The sequence below is a fragment of the Branchiostoma belcheri genome, unplaced genomic scaffold (assembly GCF_001625305.1).
Source record: "Branchiostoma belcheri isolate BF01 breed outbred unplaced genomic scaffold, Haploidv18h27 scaffold10, whole genome shotgun sequence".
NCBI lineage: Eukaryota > Metazoa > Chordata > Leptocardii > Amphioxiformes > Branchiostomatidae > Branchiostoma > Branchiostoma belcheri.
Genome location: NW_017802380.1, coordinates 1,881,499 through 1,897,299, shown reverse-complemented (window position 1 = coordinate 1,897,299; position 15,801 = coordinate 1,881,499). Strand labels below are relative to the sequence as shown.

At 40.0% G+C, this 15,801-nt stretch overlaps 1 protein-coding gene across 5 annotated transcripts in view; it reads left to right on the top strand.

Annotated features, from left to right (window-relative positions):
- Window positions 1–804: 804 nt before the first annotated feature.
- LOC109472387 (receptor-type tyrosine-protein phosphatase F-like) overlaps window positions 805–15,801 on the top strand; it is a 28,659-nt gene continuing 13,662 nt past the window's right edge. For 4 of the 5 annotated variants that reach the window (XM_019772185.1, XM_019772180.1, XM_019772160.1 and 1 more), the window contains exons 1-9: window positions 805–1,186; window positions 5,965–6,270; window positions 8,768–9,137; window positions 9,566–9,738; window positions 10,298–10,482; window positions 11,816–11,884; window positions 14,271–14,400; window positions 14,796–14,993; window positions 15,292–15,390. In XM_019772185.1, coding sequence (XP_019627744.1) covers window positions 1,126–1,186; window positions 5,965–6,270; window positions 8,768–9,137; window positions 9,566–9,738; window positions 10,298–10,482; window positions 11,816–11,884; window positions 14,271–14,400; window positions 14,796–14,993; window positions 15,292–15,390 — 1,591 coding nt within the window. In that variant the 5' untranslated portion in view covers window positions 805–1,125. The remainder of the gene's footprint in view (window positions 1,187–5,964; window positions 6,271–8,767; window positions 9,138–9,565; window positions 9,739–10,297; window positions 10,483–11,815; window positions 11,885–14,270; window positions 14,401–14,795; window positions 14,994–15,291; window positions 15,391–15,801) is intronic. The other variant, XM_019772173.1, reaches the window with a different exon arrangement.

The following is a 15,801-nucleotide window of genomic DNA, read 5'->3' as shown; positions in this document are numbered from 1 at the left end:
CTTTTTTGCTATTTTCGGACCAAAAATGTACATTTTTGGCTCCTGTGCCCTAATATTAAATCCGAATGACCTGAAATTTGGTATGGGGATACCTTGGACACATGTCCAAAGAATGTCATTCTCGATTTTGACATACACCACTTTAAAGTTATGTAAAATAGGGCTTTTTGGCTATTTCCGGCATTGGAAGGTTCCATTGCTGCATGGGGGTGTAGACTATTGGCAGCCATCGTAGGATAGATCCATTTTCGGTATGGGGGATGTGGTGAAGCCATCTGCTGCATTTGCTCTCAAGCAAATGTCGGCCTTTCTAGTATTACTATCTAGTTTCTAACCTTTTTCAATCTGATCGTCCCGCCAGCACTTTGTAGCTGTCTTTGGTAATGGCATTTTAAGCCTTATAATTTGTGCGTTTTTTGGTGAAATTTTCTTGTATATTCTCAAAGTAAAACCATCAAATAAGAATTTATATACAAATATTAAGTAATTCATGTCGTAAAATGTAAATAATCTCATAATTAAGAAGATTTTATCTATTAAATTGTCGTTTTGTTCAGTATCTTTTAAATTGGCACAGAAGCCAGCCACAAAATGTTTGGGATATTTCACTGGAAAGGCACAGCTTCAGTAGGACATATGGCACAATTTTTCCTCAAAATATGACTTCAAATTACTGTGAATATCATTAGAAAGCAATAGAGAGTATGATAATAAATAAATGAATGGTTTAAACTAAATTTTTCTAAAACTGAAAAATCACGCCACAACAATAACGGAACCCCCCTTCACCATGCCACAGTGGTCTGTCCCTAAGATGGCTGACCTAGCCCGAAAGAGGATTCCTACGGCACTGATGTCACTTCCACTTTAATTTCTCGTCGTTCTTCCGTCGGAAGTGAGAACGCCAGGACTGTATAATAGGAACGAGTGTTAAAGTAGCTCATAGAAAATGTAGTTTAGGTCTTCATACATTTATGGAGCGCAGTTTGCCAGCGGAACTTCCTCGTTTTTGGACACAGCCTTTCGCGGGGGTCGCAAGAGAGTCCACAACTATCCATTTTGTAGGTCGGGCTTCCCATATCGTCTGCTTCTGTAAATAGGCCAGACGTCCTCCCAGCGAGAAACATGAGGGATGTCTGGAAAGTTCACCTCCATTTCTACATGTTCGTCGTCATTTTGGTGCAAGGTAAGTGCTGTTTGTGGCCATGGGAAAGGGGGAAATGCACAGCTTGAGGTTGTGTAGGGGGCACGGCCGGACGACATAATTTTGCCCTGCCATCCCTTCTGCCCAAACTGTGTGTGACACGTACAGACTGATAAACTCGGCAAGCAAACGACCCAGATAACACGCAATACACGAAATTTACAGAGAACTAGTGCTTTAAGACTTGTTTAGTCAAAGTAAGGAACAGAAATCCTTTTTTTCTGACATGTTGTACCAACCTTTTATTCCTTTGTGTCCGTTCCAAAGTTGTTATACTCAAGGGAAAGATTGTGATATTATGAATTATCACTACATTAACCAAAAAGAATACTCCTACCCAGCCATAAACATGATATGATATGATATTAATCCCGTGAGTATACTATGAGCGATGTTTCGTGATTGCTATGTTTAGTGCTGAAGAATCTTTCAATTTCATTACAGGACAATAGATAGTAAGAGATACTTCCTCAGTTCTTGGAATTTGTAAAAACATGCCTGGAGAAATGTGTATTGTTGTTTAAAGACTCTGTTCCCCCTGAAAGGAAACATGTAATCAGGACACAGAAAGCTCAAAATTTCATTTAAAAATGAATGTCTAGTTATATTTCAATTGTACCAAGCTAAAAAAATATACTGTACTCATTTATAGTATTAATATTTATACTACATGTACTGTAAAATTCTTTATATCTTTATACTGTACCTTTATATAAAGATAAAGATATATTGTACTCATTTGTACTACTGTAAAGAGAAGTTTCATTTTATCAAAGGTGATGACAATGAGATGACAATGCTGTAATGGTTTCTAACATTGTCCATAGTCTTCATATATCTTCAATGTATTCAGAGATTGTATTCAGTTTAGCAATTCCATTGTACATGTTTGTCACGGTCTGTGTAGGGTCTAGCTCAAAAGGAAGTGTTTCCTGTGCGCTGTGTGGTCTGGATTAAAAAAAAAGAGTAAAAATCAAACCCTCACGATGACTTGCCAAAGTTGTTACTTCCTCAAGTTCCTGGGAACAGTTAAACATTTCTTAAACAAGGAACACAGGGTAAAAAAACTTGTGGTAGGCCAAATGTTGATAGTTGGCAAATACTATTTGAAATAGGCCATTCTCCTTCCCCAAAAAGAAAGGAGAATAATCATGAGTCATAGAAAGATTGCAGTTTGATAAAGAATATCAAGTTGTACATGTATTTTTGTTTGTACCATGCCAAAAATCTTTTAGTATTCAGTTCTGCTGATCTGAGAAAGAGGAAGCCATACTTTCGTGCCAGTCAAAGCACATAAAAGGTTTTAATCTTCCACTTTCATGTTGACTCAGCGTGACATGTTGTTTGGGAGCAAAGTTCAAGCCCATTGTTACCTGTGCACGACAGTGGTACTCTTAAATTCTGTTTTGTTAAAATGTTCACTCGTACCACCATGTTGAATGAATTACGGTCCTTTTAAGCAGACAATCCCAGCATTTTCATTTGCTGTAATTGTCATGTACTAACATGTGATGATTGGTAACAGAGGGTAACATATCCCCGAATGATTTACTGGTGCAATCTTAATCAGAGGTCATTTTTGGCAAATAGCAGGGCGAGGACAGGGCTAGCTGAGATAGCGTGTGTGGTGATTTCCAAGATACGGTCGACATGTTATGATTGGCATGACATGTACAAGTGCGTCATTACTCATGGGCAGGGCCACATCATTACTGACAGGGCGTATTGACTTGTGGCGTATATATCACTAAATTAGAGCCTAACGGAACATTAATGAATTAATCATTTCAAAGAGGAATAGTTACAGAGTTACAGTACACAAAGAACTGTTATAGCTACATGTATGATAGATTTGTAAAGTCCTTAGTATACATATACCAGTATGTATTACGAATGTTTGTAAGTACGTACTGTACAATGTATGCCTGGTATGACACAGGTTTTCCCAGTACACTTGACTATGATGATCATTTTTGTCAGAAAACTTAACAGTGTAAGACATTCATATAGTTGTCAAAAACATTTTCCTCCTGTCAATTACCATAACCCACACATGTGATTTTTTTCTAAGAAGTGACCCTAAAACTCAGCTAAGGTTACCAAAATACATGTACTCGTACATGTATGTCTTCCAGAAGCCTCTTGTTGACGCCAGCTGTACCTACAAGGTTGAAACATGGCTGCTAATGGCACTTCCTGTCTGGAGATACAACAGACCTCTGGAAAATGTTCTAGGAAAAGCCCTCTTTGAATCATGGCCAAGTTCATCGACCTTCCCTTTTAGAGCGGCCCTTTTCTGGATGAAGGATTTGGATGAGTTTCGGGTCACTAAAACGTAAAAGAGTAGACTAATCATAAGATTTTCAGAGTGTAGTTGTTGGATACAATTCTCATTATAGTAAATATCATAAAGGGTTTTTTTATGATGCAAAACTTCCTTTCATATGATTCAAGAATTCACTGTCCAGTAAGAAAGGTCTAGAAGAAAATTCTTCAAAAATGAAAGCAGGGTCGTACATATTTTTGCTGGACATGTACCAGTATGTATACAGAGAAGAGGCATTGCAAAGTTCTTTCAAGACAGTAATTAGTATGATTATTGAGTCAGGATACCACTTGTCCAGTTTGTTATGCCTACATGATGTGTATATCCTCTTGTATACAAATAGAGGGAGGGCAGGAAGTATATTATTACCATGTGTTAGCTTAGTTTAGCCTATGCCTCCCATATGGTGTACAGTGTAGTACTGCAGGGCTCGAAATTAACGGTGTCCCGATGGCCACTGACCACTTAAATTTAGGCTAGGACAACTAAAAAGACACTTTGGGACATTTTGGGGACAATAATCAACATCAGATCTAGAATGTCAGCCCTTCTTTTGTTTATCAGGCACACGTCCCAGCTTTTGGTTCCAGAAAAGTTCCCCCGAATTTCCTGTCTACTCTGGGAGTCAGAATGTAAGCAAAATAAAGTTGACTTCAAGTTGAAGTCATGCATACTTTCCATAATACAGGTTGGGACAGCTTATCCTCATTTCGGGACAATTGAAATCTATTTTTGGGACAGTGGTGGGACAATAGGAAGAAAAGTTAATTTCGAGTCCTGGTACTGTGTCAGATAAGTACACATTCTTGGCTACGGTTGTAGCAAGGAGTTTCAAACAAGGATTTGTACCCTCTTGGTTGGCAAAATATTTTACATCCAGTCAAGCAGAAAGATGCTCTAGGAATAGGTCTTGTCAGACTAGTAGCCGTGATAGCATCAGTGTTGTTGTTGTTTTGTTGATCTTCAGGTTCTTTCACTCAGATCCACCCGTAGAGCTTCTTTGGTTCTGTTTGGTGAACAGAGAATGGCAGACTTATCTTCTCATCAGAGATGTGGGTGCAGGGATCAGCTCTTGTGGGACAGAAATAGAAACCTCTAAGTGATGATCTAATTGCACTCCAACACTACAGGTCTGCATGGCTCTGTAAATTAGATTGAAGAAGGAGGAGGACTATAGTGTAGTAGTACTGTAAATCGTGAAATGTTTGTGACAGCTGTACAGTATTTTTGCAGTGTTACTGGTAATGAAAAGTCTTAACACCACAAATAATATAAGGTTACGAATTTCTATTAAATTACAGAATTGTTTCAAACACAGTAAAACACTCTTTTTCATCATACATTACTGCATCATAAAACTACTGTGACAGTAAATGCATTTACAGTATAGTGTGCTGGTATGATCTGCTGCATACCACATAATTGTCTGTCAAAAAACTCAAAGCTGTTTTTCTGTATATTGATATAATGCTGTCAGTGTGAGACTATAGAAGAAAGAAAGAATTTGTATTGCTGCCATGAATGGCTGACATTTAATGCTAAATGCAATCAGGCAGTTAAAGCTATACAGTCACAAAAGTAATATTATTTTTTGTGTAACACAATCAGAAATATTATCAACTCTTTGTTGTTACTCTTCCCCATGATTCTACCAATGCCAATGCCATGCATACTATAGAGGTCAAACTTGAATAATTACAACGTTTAGTCTGACTAATACATGAAGTCAGTGGTTGAAACATGGTAGTGACAGAATACTGCTTGAAGGCATTGTTATCTACATACCATAGTTCAAAAGCAGGGGCCAGACACTTGAAGAACAAGGGTCGCACTGTTCCTATCTATAATACCGGAAGTCACGTTTGTAATGTGTGAATTGTTATGCACATGAAGACAACCTCAGTATTTTTAGCAATGTCGTATAACATACTAGATATATATCACTGATTACTCACTTAAACTTAACTAAAGTTAAAGTGTCTTTGATCTATTCAGGATTGATGGCACCTTTGAACGTATGTATTTCAACCATGTGTTGTACAGAAAAAGTTTTTTTCGTTGCTGAACTCCCCCCCCCACACACACACAGATGTATACAGAGAATTTTTTATGAAAATGACGATCTTTACCAAAGGTACCACTGGTCAGTATCTTACAAAGAGAGCAATTTACCACTTGCCAGTGGCTTCATTCTTAACATAAAGGTTATCTTGTCCTGATCTGTAGGTCTGTGTGCTGGCTTGATTGGACATCTACATACCGCAAAGCTTCCGTCACTTTCTGTAGTCATGGGCAATTGAGGCCCAAAGAGTTTGAAATAATTCACTCCCATCCTCACCATTCCGTGATTCCCACCTATTCACTGAGTAAACCATGGGAGTAAGTGCCCTACTGAGAAAATTGTGTCTCACTGTGGGTTCATTGTTGTTTTCAGTGCGTGCCGATGCCTACACCCTCAAGCTGGGGCAGAACGTGACTCTCAACTGCACGGCGGCCAACAATAAGTCTGCCAACATCAAACATGTCAAGTGGATAAAGGATGGGACCAATGTGGCTTCCTTCAGCGACACGTCCGACAACCAGGTCACCGTGACGGACCCTTCCAAGTTTGTCCTGAGTCTTCCAAGCTACACCCTCACCATCAAGTCAGCGGCGGAGGAGGATAAGGGCCTGTACAACTGTACTGTAGAACACACGGATGGAAACACCACCTCCTCAACAATAGCGGTTGCCATGCCAGGTAAAGGCTCGGCTGCTAACATGTGCCCCTTGACTAAACCGCAGCCTCCATAATTTAAAAGGGAAAAGAAAGGGTTGAACAAAGGGTCCTTCCAAACTGTGGTGCCCAGAGACATAAAGTCAATCTGACACAGTCGTTGCAATGAAGCAGAACAGCGACCTCCCTTTAAAAATCGTAATAGGCCTGGCAATTTTTTTTAAAAGAAGGACCATTGTGACAGGGAAAACTGTTAACTTACCATCACAATCTCGCATTATCTCAACTCCCAGAGCTCGGTAACAATGCTGATGCTGGGGTAGAAAAAGTGGCATGGAAAATATACTAGCTGACAGAAGAGTTAGGTCAGGTCTCCTAGGAGAAGGTCATTGTAAGAAGCAGTGGATGTGGAATTTACAATGAGAAAGGGTTGATCTGAGAAAAACTCCAGCTGATTGAAGCCTTGTAGATATAACCTCTGAAAACCACATCAATGGCTTCCCTCGAAAAGGTCACAGTTAAATCGCTGTGCTCAAGAAGTGAAAGGTCCAAAAGAAATGTATGCAAAATAGACCATGAGGGACTACAAAGTTTCTAGATGATTTCTATGTAACCTTTTGCTGAAACTACCTAGGAAAGGTCTCAAGTAGAAATCGTTTAAGATGCAACACATGAGTGTGGAACAATGATTTTAAAGAAAGTGTGCCCGGTGTATGTGGTGAACAAAAGACAGCATCTTGAAAATGACTTCAAAGCCTTCCATGGTAGAGAGGTCAATTGCAAGCCCCCTGAGTTGGGCACTGTGAAATGAAATGGCTACAGGAGCTCCACAGTAGTGGAAAGCTGTCTGACTGAGATAGCATCTCAGGAATTACTTCAAAGTTCTCCCTTCCCGTACATGCTCTCCCCTTACCAGTACATGTTTATTGGTTATGCTGGGCCGCAGCAGAACCGTTCTGGACATTTGGACAAATGGGTCAGGGGAGGCAGAGCCAAATGAAAACTGACCTGGCCGGACCCCGGCCCAGTTAATCTGCCCTGTGCGGCTCACACTGGGGGAATCAATTCCACGCAAAGAATAGGAGCTGTGAGTTAGGAGCAACATTATCAGTGTTGTTGATGGAGTGGGGAGAACCACTTTACCAGGCATCAGCCTGCTCCCAGGTAATAATGAAGCAGGGAGACCCATCTAACCCTGATTAATTGGTTGGGAATGGAGAGAGGGGGTACATTTGGTTGTCTGATTGTTTTGTGTGTTCGATACCGGCGGGTCCTGTTACCTGTTAGATTGACAGGTGAGAAAACGCATATTGTCCGAAGTGCTTTTGTTTCCCAAATAGTCATTCAGCCACTGCCATAACATAAGCACTCGTGCATGAAGCAACATGGCTTTGCAGACCGTAACCGCCGTTTAGTATCATGTTACAATGCAAATCTGCTAATCAAATGCAACTTGTGTTTGAAAATTAAAAGTTGCACCTCACCAAATTGTACATTATACTAGTTCAGAATTACGAAAACATATTCCAGACAATATTATAAATGTGGGTATACATGTTAACACAAAATAATGTAAGACAATTTGAATGGTCCCACAAAATCCAAACGTTTTACAGTGTGTCCCAAATTTTGCTTCAGTGACCCATTTTTTGGCTTGGAAGTGCTATTTCGATCAGAAGGGATGCTTTGGACATGACACGATGTCGTAGCTGTGAACGTTACAGCAGGAATGACACATATAACTGTGCAGATGAAATCCCCACTACCAGCCCAGACAGCTGGATCTGTCATAAGGCCATTTGTTGACATGTCTTGGGTCAACTTCCTTTTAAACACAGCTGGTATGATGATGGTTTTGGGTCAACGCAACCATCAATAGAGAGAGAAGAGTAGGAGGTCTTTTTTTGCATGATTTTATCTGCCCGAATTGCTTGGCACAATTCAGTAATAGCTTTTTCCAGATTCCAAAATCAGAAAAGAAGTCTGCAAGGATATTTGAAAAGAACATGTAACCATGAACACACGCAGCAGTCCACAATATTTGAATGTGAAATAATAAAGACATGATGTTGGTGAAGATGACAAAAATTTTCATTGACCCCTCTGTCAGGTACAGATGTTGATGAACTATGGCAGTATGGGAAGAATATTGTGATTGTGGACATTAGAACATTACAATATCCAGAAAAATAATCTGAATATACAGCTGCTTTATCTGGGGAAGGATAAAATCGACTCAAGACTTTTGTTTCTCACATGTAGACATACTAGTACCCTGTGCTTTAGATCTGATTTCGCTTTGTATCTGATGTATAACCCCTTGTGATAACCCTACTCTATCCTGTAACAGTGACAGGCGCTCCAATAGTTAGGTTATTAGATGCTCTGCAAGGGTATTAGATTTGGAAAGAAAATGTAACCATGTGTACACACATACCAATGTGAAAATTATAAAATTTTGTTTTATGTCCAATCTGTTACTCCTTGTACATTGTAATAACCCTACTCTTTCCTCTAACAGTGACAGGCGCTCCAGTAGCAACCAGCACGTCTACAAGCACGTCTACCCCCAGTAGTACCTCGGCTGGAGCGTCGGTGTCTACAAAAGTGTCCACCTCCTCCTCCTCCGTCACATCCCCAGCCTCCAGCACATCTCCAGCCTCCACCCTACAGACTGACAAACCCTCGAGATCGGGGACCACCTCTGCACCAAAGCCTGTGGTCCCCGGAGTTGGTGTGGTCCCTGGGTCCTCCCCCTCCACTCCGAGGGGACGGGGTATCGAGCCCCCGGGGCGGCCGATGGCACTTAAGGTGACCGCTACAACTGTGAAGCTTAACTGGACGGCCAGCCAAGTCAATGATAGCAAAGTTAACTATACTGTCTATGTCAGGTAAGGCACCACAAGAAAACACCTTCTACTTCTATCTGATACATGTACAATTGTGTGTGTTGACGTGTAATGAAAAGTACACATGTACATGTATACTAAAACTGAAGTTTGCAACCTTCATTTGGTGGTAACTGTCTATGTTGTATAATTATTTTGCATGTAAATGTACAGATAAAAAGTTTTACCAGTACTACAAGAAAAAAGTACTATTTTTATGATCAATCAGAACATACCGGTATGCCTTTAAAAATCCTGCCACAGAGGAACGTGCTGTAAAATGTATCTGTATCGGTATAACCACCCTTTGGCGTAACACACCAGCTTCGACTACCAAATGTTATCCTTTTCTTCCCTTGAAGTTTTTTCGTAAAATGATTGAAAGGTACCAACGTGTAACTAAGAGTAGTCCTGAATCCTTCTGTCCCCAGCACCAGCAGTGGAAGCTGGAGCAAGTCCAGATCGTACACAACTCAGGACACCGTGTTTGTGGTGCGTCGCCTGATCCCGGACACACAGTACTTCTTCCAAGTCAGAGCCACGGACGCTGAGGGCAACACTGACACCAGTCCCCAGTCAGGACCCATCTCTACAGAAAACCTCAGTAAGGACAACTGCGTTCTCTCTAGCACGTCTGCAGAACGTACTGCACCTGTGCGAAACACAATCGTCATAATGTATTGTGCATAGTAGCACTTATGCTTAAAAAACCATTTATTTTAAAAACCATTATTATTAGCACTTCAGCAGAACATCTCATGTATTTGCATATGTGACGTTAACACTCCATCTGTAGTTTTCAAATAGAATGTTGGAAAAAATATTGTCTGCAACAGGCAAAATTCTGATGCCATGTTGACCAAAAATTAAAAAAAAACTGTGAAAAATGTACATTCTGACGATATGTTGTTCTCTCTAGTTTACATAGTTTTCTTCCACTGTTTGGCATTTTTTACTCAGAAATGTTTCTACATGTCATCTATTAGACTTTTAGATTTAGAGTGCAGTTGTTCAATAAAAGATTGACATGGAAGTGTGACAGATACATTTTGGGAGTGCATTTCAAAAATTACTTAACATTCATAATGGGAAGATTTTTAGAAATTTCTACCCCTGCTTTGATTGCTTAGTCAACCAAGTCTTTTTTTTCTCCACTCTATTAGAACCTGACCAAAAGGTGACCAACTTACGCGGAGTAGCTCTGAACGGAACAGCGATATTTGTGTCGTGGGTCGGACCCAACATTTCTCTCCCAAACCACCTGAAGTGGGGTTACTTCCTGAGCTATCGGGAAGCCAACAGTTCACGCAGGGCGGCGAGTAACATCAAGCTGAGGAGGAGTGCCCAGGTAGGACATGTTCCTTCATTCAGCTACATGGAACTGATGGCAGTACTGTATATGTTGTGCTTTGCTTGCGTATGCAGGGCTCGAAATTAACATTGTCCCAGTGTCAAATGACACTAAATTTTCAGCTCGGGACAATTCAAATTTTGTTTCGGGACAATTTCGGGGCAATTGGAAAATTCTGAGACCGTCCACGTCATTTAGGAACGCCATCCATCTATCCTGCTGCGGGCTGCGGGCAGCCCATAATACTCTGACAAACATTTGAATTTGACCAATCAGGATTTTCCAAATGTCAGGGAGGGGCGCCTGAAGATGGTGGCGCACCCATGATACTAACATGTATTTCCCTACAGTCTGGGAAAAATGATGGATATTTACTAATATTATTTACTTGAAGTGGACTTCAAGTTGTACAAATTCAGTTGTTGTTTATTTTTGTCGCTTATTTTCTGAAAATCAGGCTGGGACAGTCCATCCTCAGTTCGGGACAATTGAAATCTATTTTTGGGACAATTCTGGGACAATAGAAAAAAAAGTTAATTTCGAGGCCTGGTATGCAACCTGAAAAAGCTCATATACTAGTATTGGCTGCTATGCTTTGGTGTCTTTCCTTTTGCAATTGGTACTGGATTACTGATGTACTGTTATTAAATGGTGACACACTAACAGATATGAATATGCTTTCCGCAAAGAGCATATTAATGTACATATATTAGGTGCATGCAGTTAGCATACTAAGTAAGGAAATGAATCCGAATTCTGAAACTCTTTTTTTTTTTCAGTCATACCATGCAGCATTTCTTTTTGCATAACTCTTGTGCAGCTTTAATCCCCATGCAGCAGGACAAGTTTCAACTTGTCTGACAAGCCTAGAGTTACCATAAATTACACCCTCCTCTTGCTATCATTTTGATTTAAAAGTCTGAATAAGCAATTTGAATATTGCTGGTGGTGGCTAATACATGTCTGTGTATGTACTGGCATGAAGCATGAAGGCATAAACCCTTTTTGTGTTCAGCTCTGTCCATGACATTACTGCAAAACAGTTTTGCCACTGCTGCTATGACTAAGTGCATCCTAGCTACTGTTATCATTGGAATGTTGATGTTTGTCAAAACAGATGTGCAGAAAAATTACAGAATGTTAACTGAAGTAAAGGATATATGTCCAACTGCAAGTTGTATAGTTTTGTATGATTGAGGGGTAACTGATTGTGCAGACGTAGAGTAGTACTTTTAACTGTAAAACTTCCAAAGCCATGTGTCAGCCTCTTTGTGTTTTCCAACATCAACTGTTCTTTTTTTGTTTTCCTTTCATCTTTGATGCTGGTCAGGTGAATACGCCTTGCATGGAAGTTGCAAGCAGAGACCTGAATGCATCTGGCATATGTATGGACCTTGAGGTCTGTTCCTCTACTCATCTGTTTCACAGTCTGAGTTTCGTTTTTACGTCGAGTTGATTTCTCCTTACTTTCTTTGTATGATTTATGTCCATGTGTTTGACTTTCCTTTGTATTGTTGATAACCACATATAAAGCAAATCATCCTTTTTACTAGAGTCTATTTTTTTTTACCATTTTGGTTTCTACCAGATTCAAATTTTGGGATCACACAGACTTGTATATGTATGTTATGAGCTGAGATCTGAAGAACTGTGCATGGTTTAAGAAATAGAGGAATATCAGTGCGTGTATTTTTATTCATTGGCAATGATACTGTTACTGGTACTGTTAGTAAACGAAAATATATTTCATCCATACCATGATAGACCGATTCCATAGCTCCACCCACCTCCATCAAAAGGTAGGAATGCAAAACATAAGAATTTGAGAGACTTGCAACCTCCCTCATTGGTCAAACTGCTAACTGCCATGCTGTTATTGGTTGAACTGTAAATTGTGATGGACGGTCAGGATCAGGTTATAAGGTACAAATTACCCGCCTCCAACCAGTCTACATCAGAAATTGCAGGTGGAAAGTGAATATGAACATGTAAAATTCTGGTAATATGCAAGTTAGAAGTTTGCAGGTGATGGAGAAGGTATTTTGAATGTATCTGTATGTACTATAATGTAAGTGCATACACATGTAGTTACTTGATATATGCATAGATGTACATAAATATTTTACGTTTTTAATTGAGCCATTTTATATATTTTCTTTTCATGCATAGTTTCAATTTTTCCAGGGGTATCTGAATTAGTCTTCTTAAAAGAGAAGTTACTATGAACATGCTGATTATACAAATCCCCTAAACCTATTTCAGAAGACACTTCTTTTTATTGACAAAAAGTTGTTCATGTGATATCACAAGATGGCACCAACATTGAGCTTTAATGTTTTGATACCATACCTTGTGCCATTCTTCAATGAATACTAGTACCTGACAGGAAGCAGGCCGTAATTGGATGACATTGAAGAAAAAAACTCTTCTGTTATCAAATTAGTCTGTCCATTATTCTCCCCAAACATACAGTGTGCGTAGATAACTAAGTTACCATTGGCATTGTAAGCAACTGGTAATTGAAAGTTGGCAGCAGAAGTGGAAAGGAAAGAGTGCAGCATCATAATGGATGCCTCATAGATTTCCCCCAAGTCTTGAACCCTTACTTGTGATAGGAGTAACTTTATAGGATCTGCATTTCACATTTGTATCCAGCCAAGTTCCAGGCCACATACAGACAAAAGATGCACAATCAGCCCGTAGCTTATCGTAAACCAAAGAACACCATCATGAACCATAGACAAATACAATGTACCTGTGTATAGATGATATCTTTGGCATAGGTAATACATGTAGATACATTTCATTGTAGGTCTTACACTTCATATCTGTTATGCATGTATCATTGTACACCTAGGATATACTGTTGCCCCCATACAGAATCCCTTATTAATTGTTGAGGTTGTTGAGCAATGTCATTAAGGATCTCTATCACTCAATAAGACAACATCCCTGGAATAAGAAAAGGTTGCAGCAGGCTCAATTTGGCATATAAGGCACTACACATATCTATTTCTGGTGACATGAAAAGGCCCACTATGGTATTGATTCCATTCCAACAAGTGTCATGGTTCGTATTGCAGACTTGAACATGCAACTTCCATTTGACAGGAAATCTTGAGTTTCCCTGCCTTGACCTTCCCAGGTTCTTTTGTTCTTTATTCGAATTGCAACAACACAAAAACAACATGACTGTCATCCATGTAATCAGGTCTGTTTGTCCAAAATGTAAACCAAATAATGTACAGCCCAGATTTCATTCATAGGATATTGGAGTTTTTTTCTTTTACACAAACAAATTTGTCTCACCTTGCTTACGTTTCGGTGCCTATATCAGACACCTTCCTCAGAGCTTCTGACTGAAGAAAACTCCTATATCCTACACTTAACCAACCTGATGAAACTATTTTCGGAGGTTTCATTCATTCTCCCAGCATAGCATGTTTCCATGCTGGCACTGCTAACCCAGTATGGCATAGCACGTTGGCAGAACGTACTTCGCCTGCGCAGAACCCCGTATTTTCGTGTTTTTCGTTGGGTTTTTGGTCAACGTTGCATCAGAATATTGCCTGTTGCAGAGGATATCCTTTCCGACACAACAGTTGGAAACTACTGTCGAAATGCTAACCTTATATGAGCGAATACAACCTTATATGAGACATTCTGCCGAAATGCTATGTACAATATATTACGGGTTTCGCGCAGGTCAGTACGTTCTGCCGACGTGCTGTATGGCATGGCCTTGCAGTGATTTAACAGTGTAATGTGTAATTGTTGTATTGCAGAATGCCACCATCAGTGGCCTGCTTCCCCTCACCATGTATAAGGTGCAGGTGCTGGTGTACTATGACTTTGGGTCGGGGAGGCTGAGCTACGGAGACTGGAGGGTCAACTTCACACAGACAGCCGAGGGAGGTCTGTAGGACAGGACTGTTGTAACTTTTATTACTTTGTAATGGTTTGATGGTTTACTGTCTATTGATGTGATAAAGAAAAGTGATCTTGTACCAGTTTAGCTCAACTGAATGCAATGAACAGTTCAGCTACATGTACTCTTGTACTGGTGGTGACTATTACAGTATAATACAGTATAAAAGGATGTCGAATTTCTATTTTTCTTTATCAAAAAGTTAAAAAGAAATGTAGAAATTGGTCTCTGCTAAGCCCTGGCACCAATTTTTTTCTTATTTAGTGCATTGATTGAAAGTTCCCTTTTAACTACTTGATGTCTTGCCACTGATGGCCTATATGCATGTATATTAGAACATTGAGGCTACTACTATATCAGGAGTCTTAACCCCATTTTTCAGTTGCACCTGTACCAACACTGAAGATGGACAAAGCGGAAACCACAGCCTACAGCATTGGTATTGCCTGGTCTGTACCAGACCCCCCTGTAGCCAGGATTCTGGGCTTCCGCATCTACTACTGCCTGTTTTCTAGTAGTTGTACTGACGAAACTGTTATCACCGTGGGTGACGTGAGATCTCATGTTATACCAGACCTACGTGAGTACAGTTCGATTTTCAGGTTTCGTGCTATCTCTGTATAGCCTGGGTGCTATCCTTCATACATGCAGTTGCCACCAGCTCCCCACTATAGCCAGGGACAGTAGGGAGCCAGCAGTAACTACAGAGGATTGCAGCCAGGCTAATCTCTGTAATAAAGTAGAAGTAATTAATAGTTATAGTCTCCAACAGACTCACAATGTGGGCTGGAAAAGACTGTTCCAGTAGTAAGATTTTCTCTTGTCACGATGAGTTCAGTATTACTGAAATGGACACCTGTTTTATGCCTTCCCCACAGAACCCAGCACTCCCTACACGATTTCCATGGAGAGCTTCAACAGTGGAACCAACAGTACCCGAACAAAACCTGGTTTCACCGTTCAAACTGATGTTCTGCGTAAGTACAATGTACATCACTATCGTTGCTTAAAGATTTTCTCTGCAGGATTCTGGTCCTAGTCGCTCTGTAATTTAAGGTTGCTCATGGTGCAATGGGCCGGGGGAGGAAAAATTCATGAACTTTTTATTGTTTACACAGTATAACATAGTACAACACAAAGTGGTAGTGCACTCAAGTATCTAAGACTTATTTCAACACTACCACTTGCACATAAAAAATTAGCAATATGATATTGTTATCCTGTATAAAATGTTTGCTTTCTTTATGAATTGCCACTGAGCTTTTTATATGAATTCTTTTATATGTATGATTTGCCACTTACGAAGATATTTGGCACCGTCCAAGTAATACCTACCAACATGTATTTCCTTTTGTGTCTATTGGTGATTCCTGATGGTCCTATTTGTT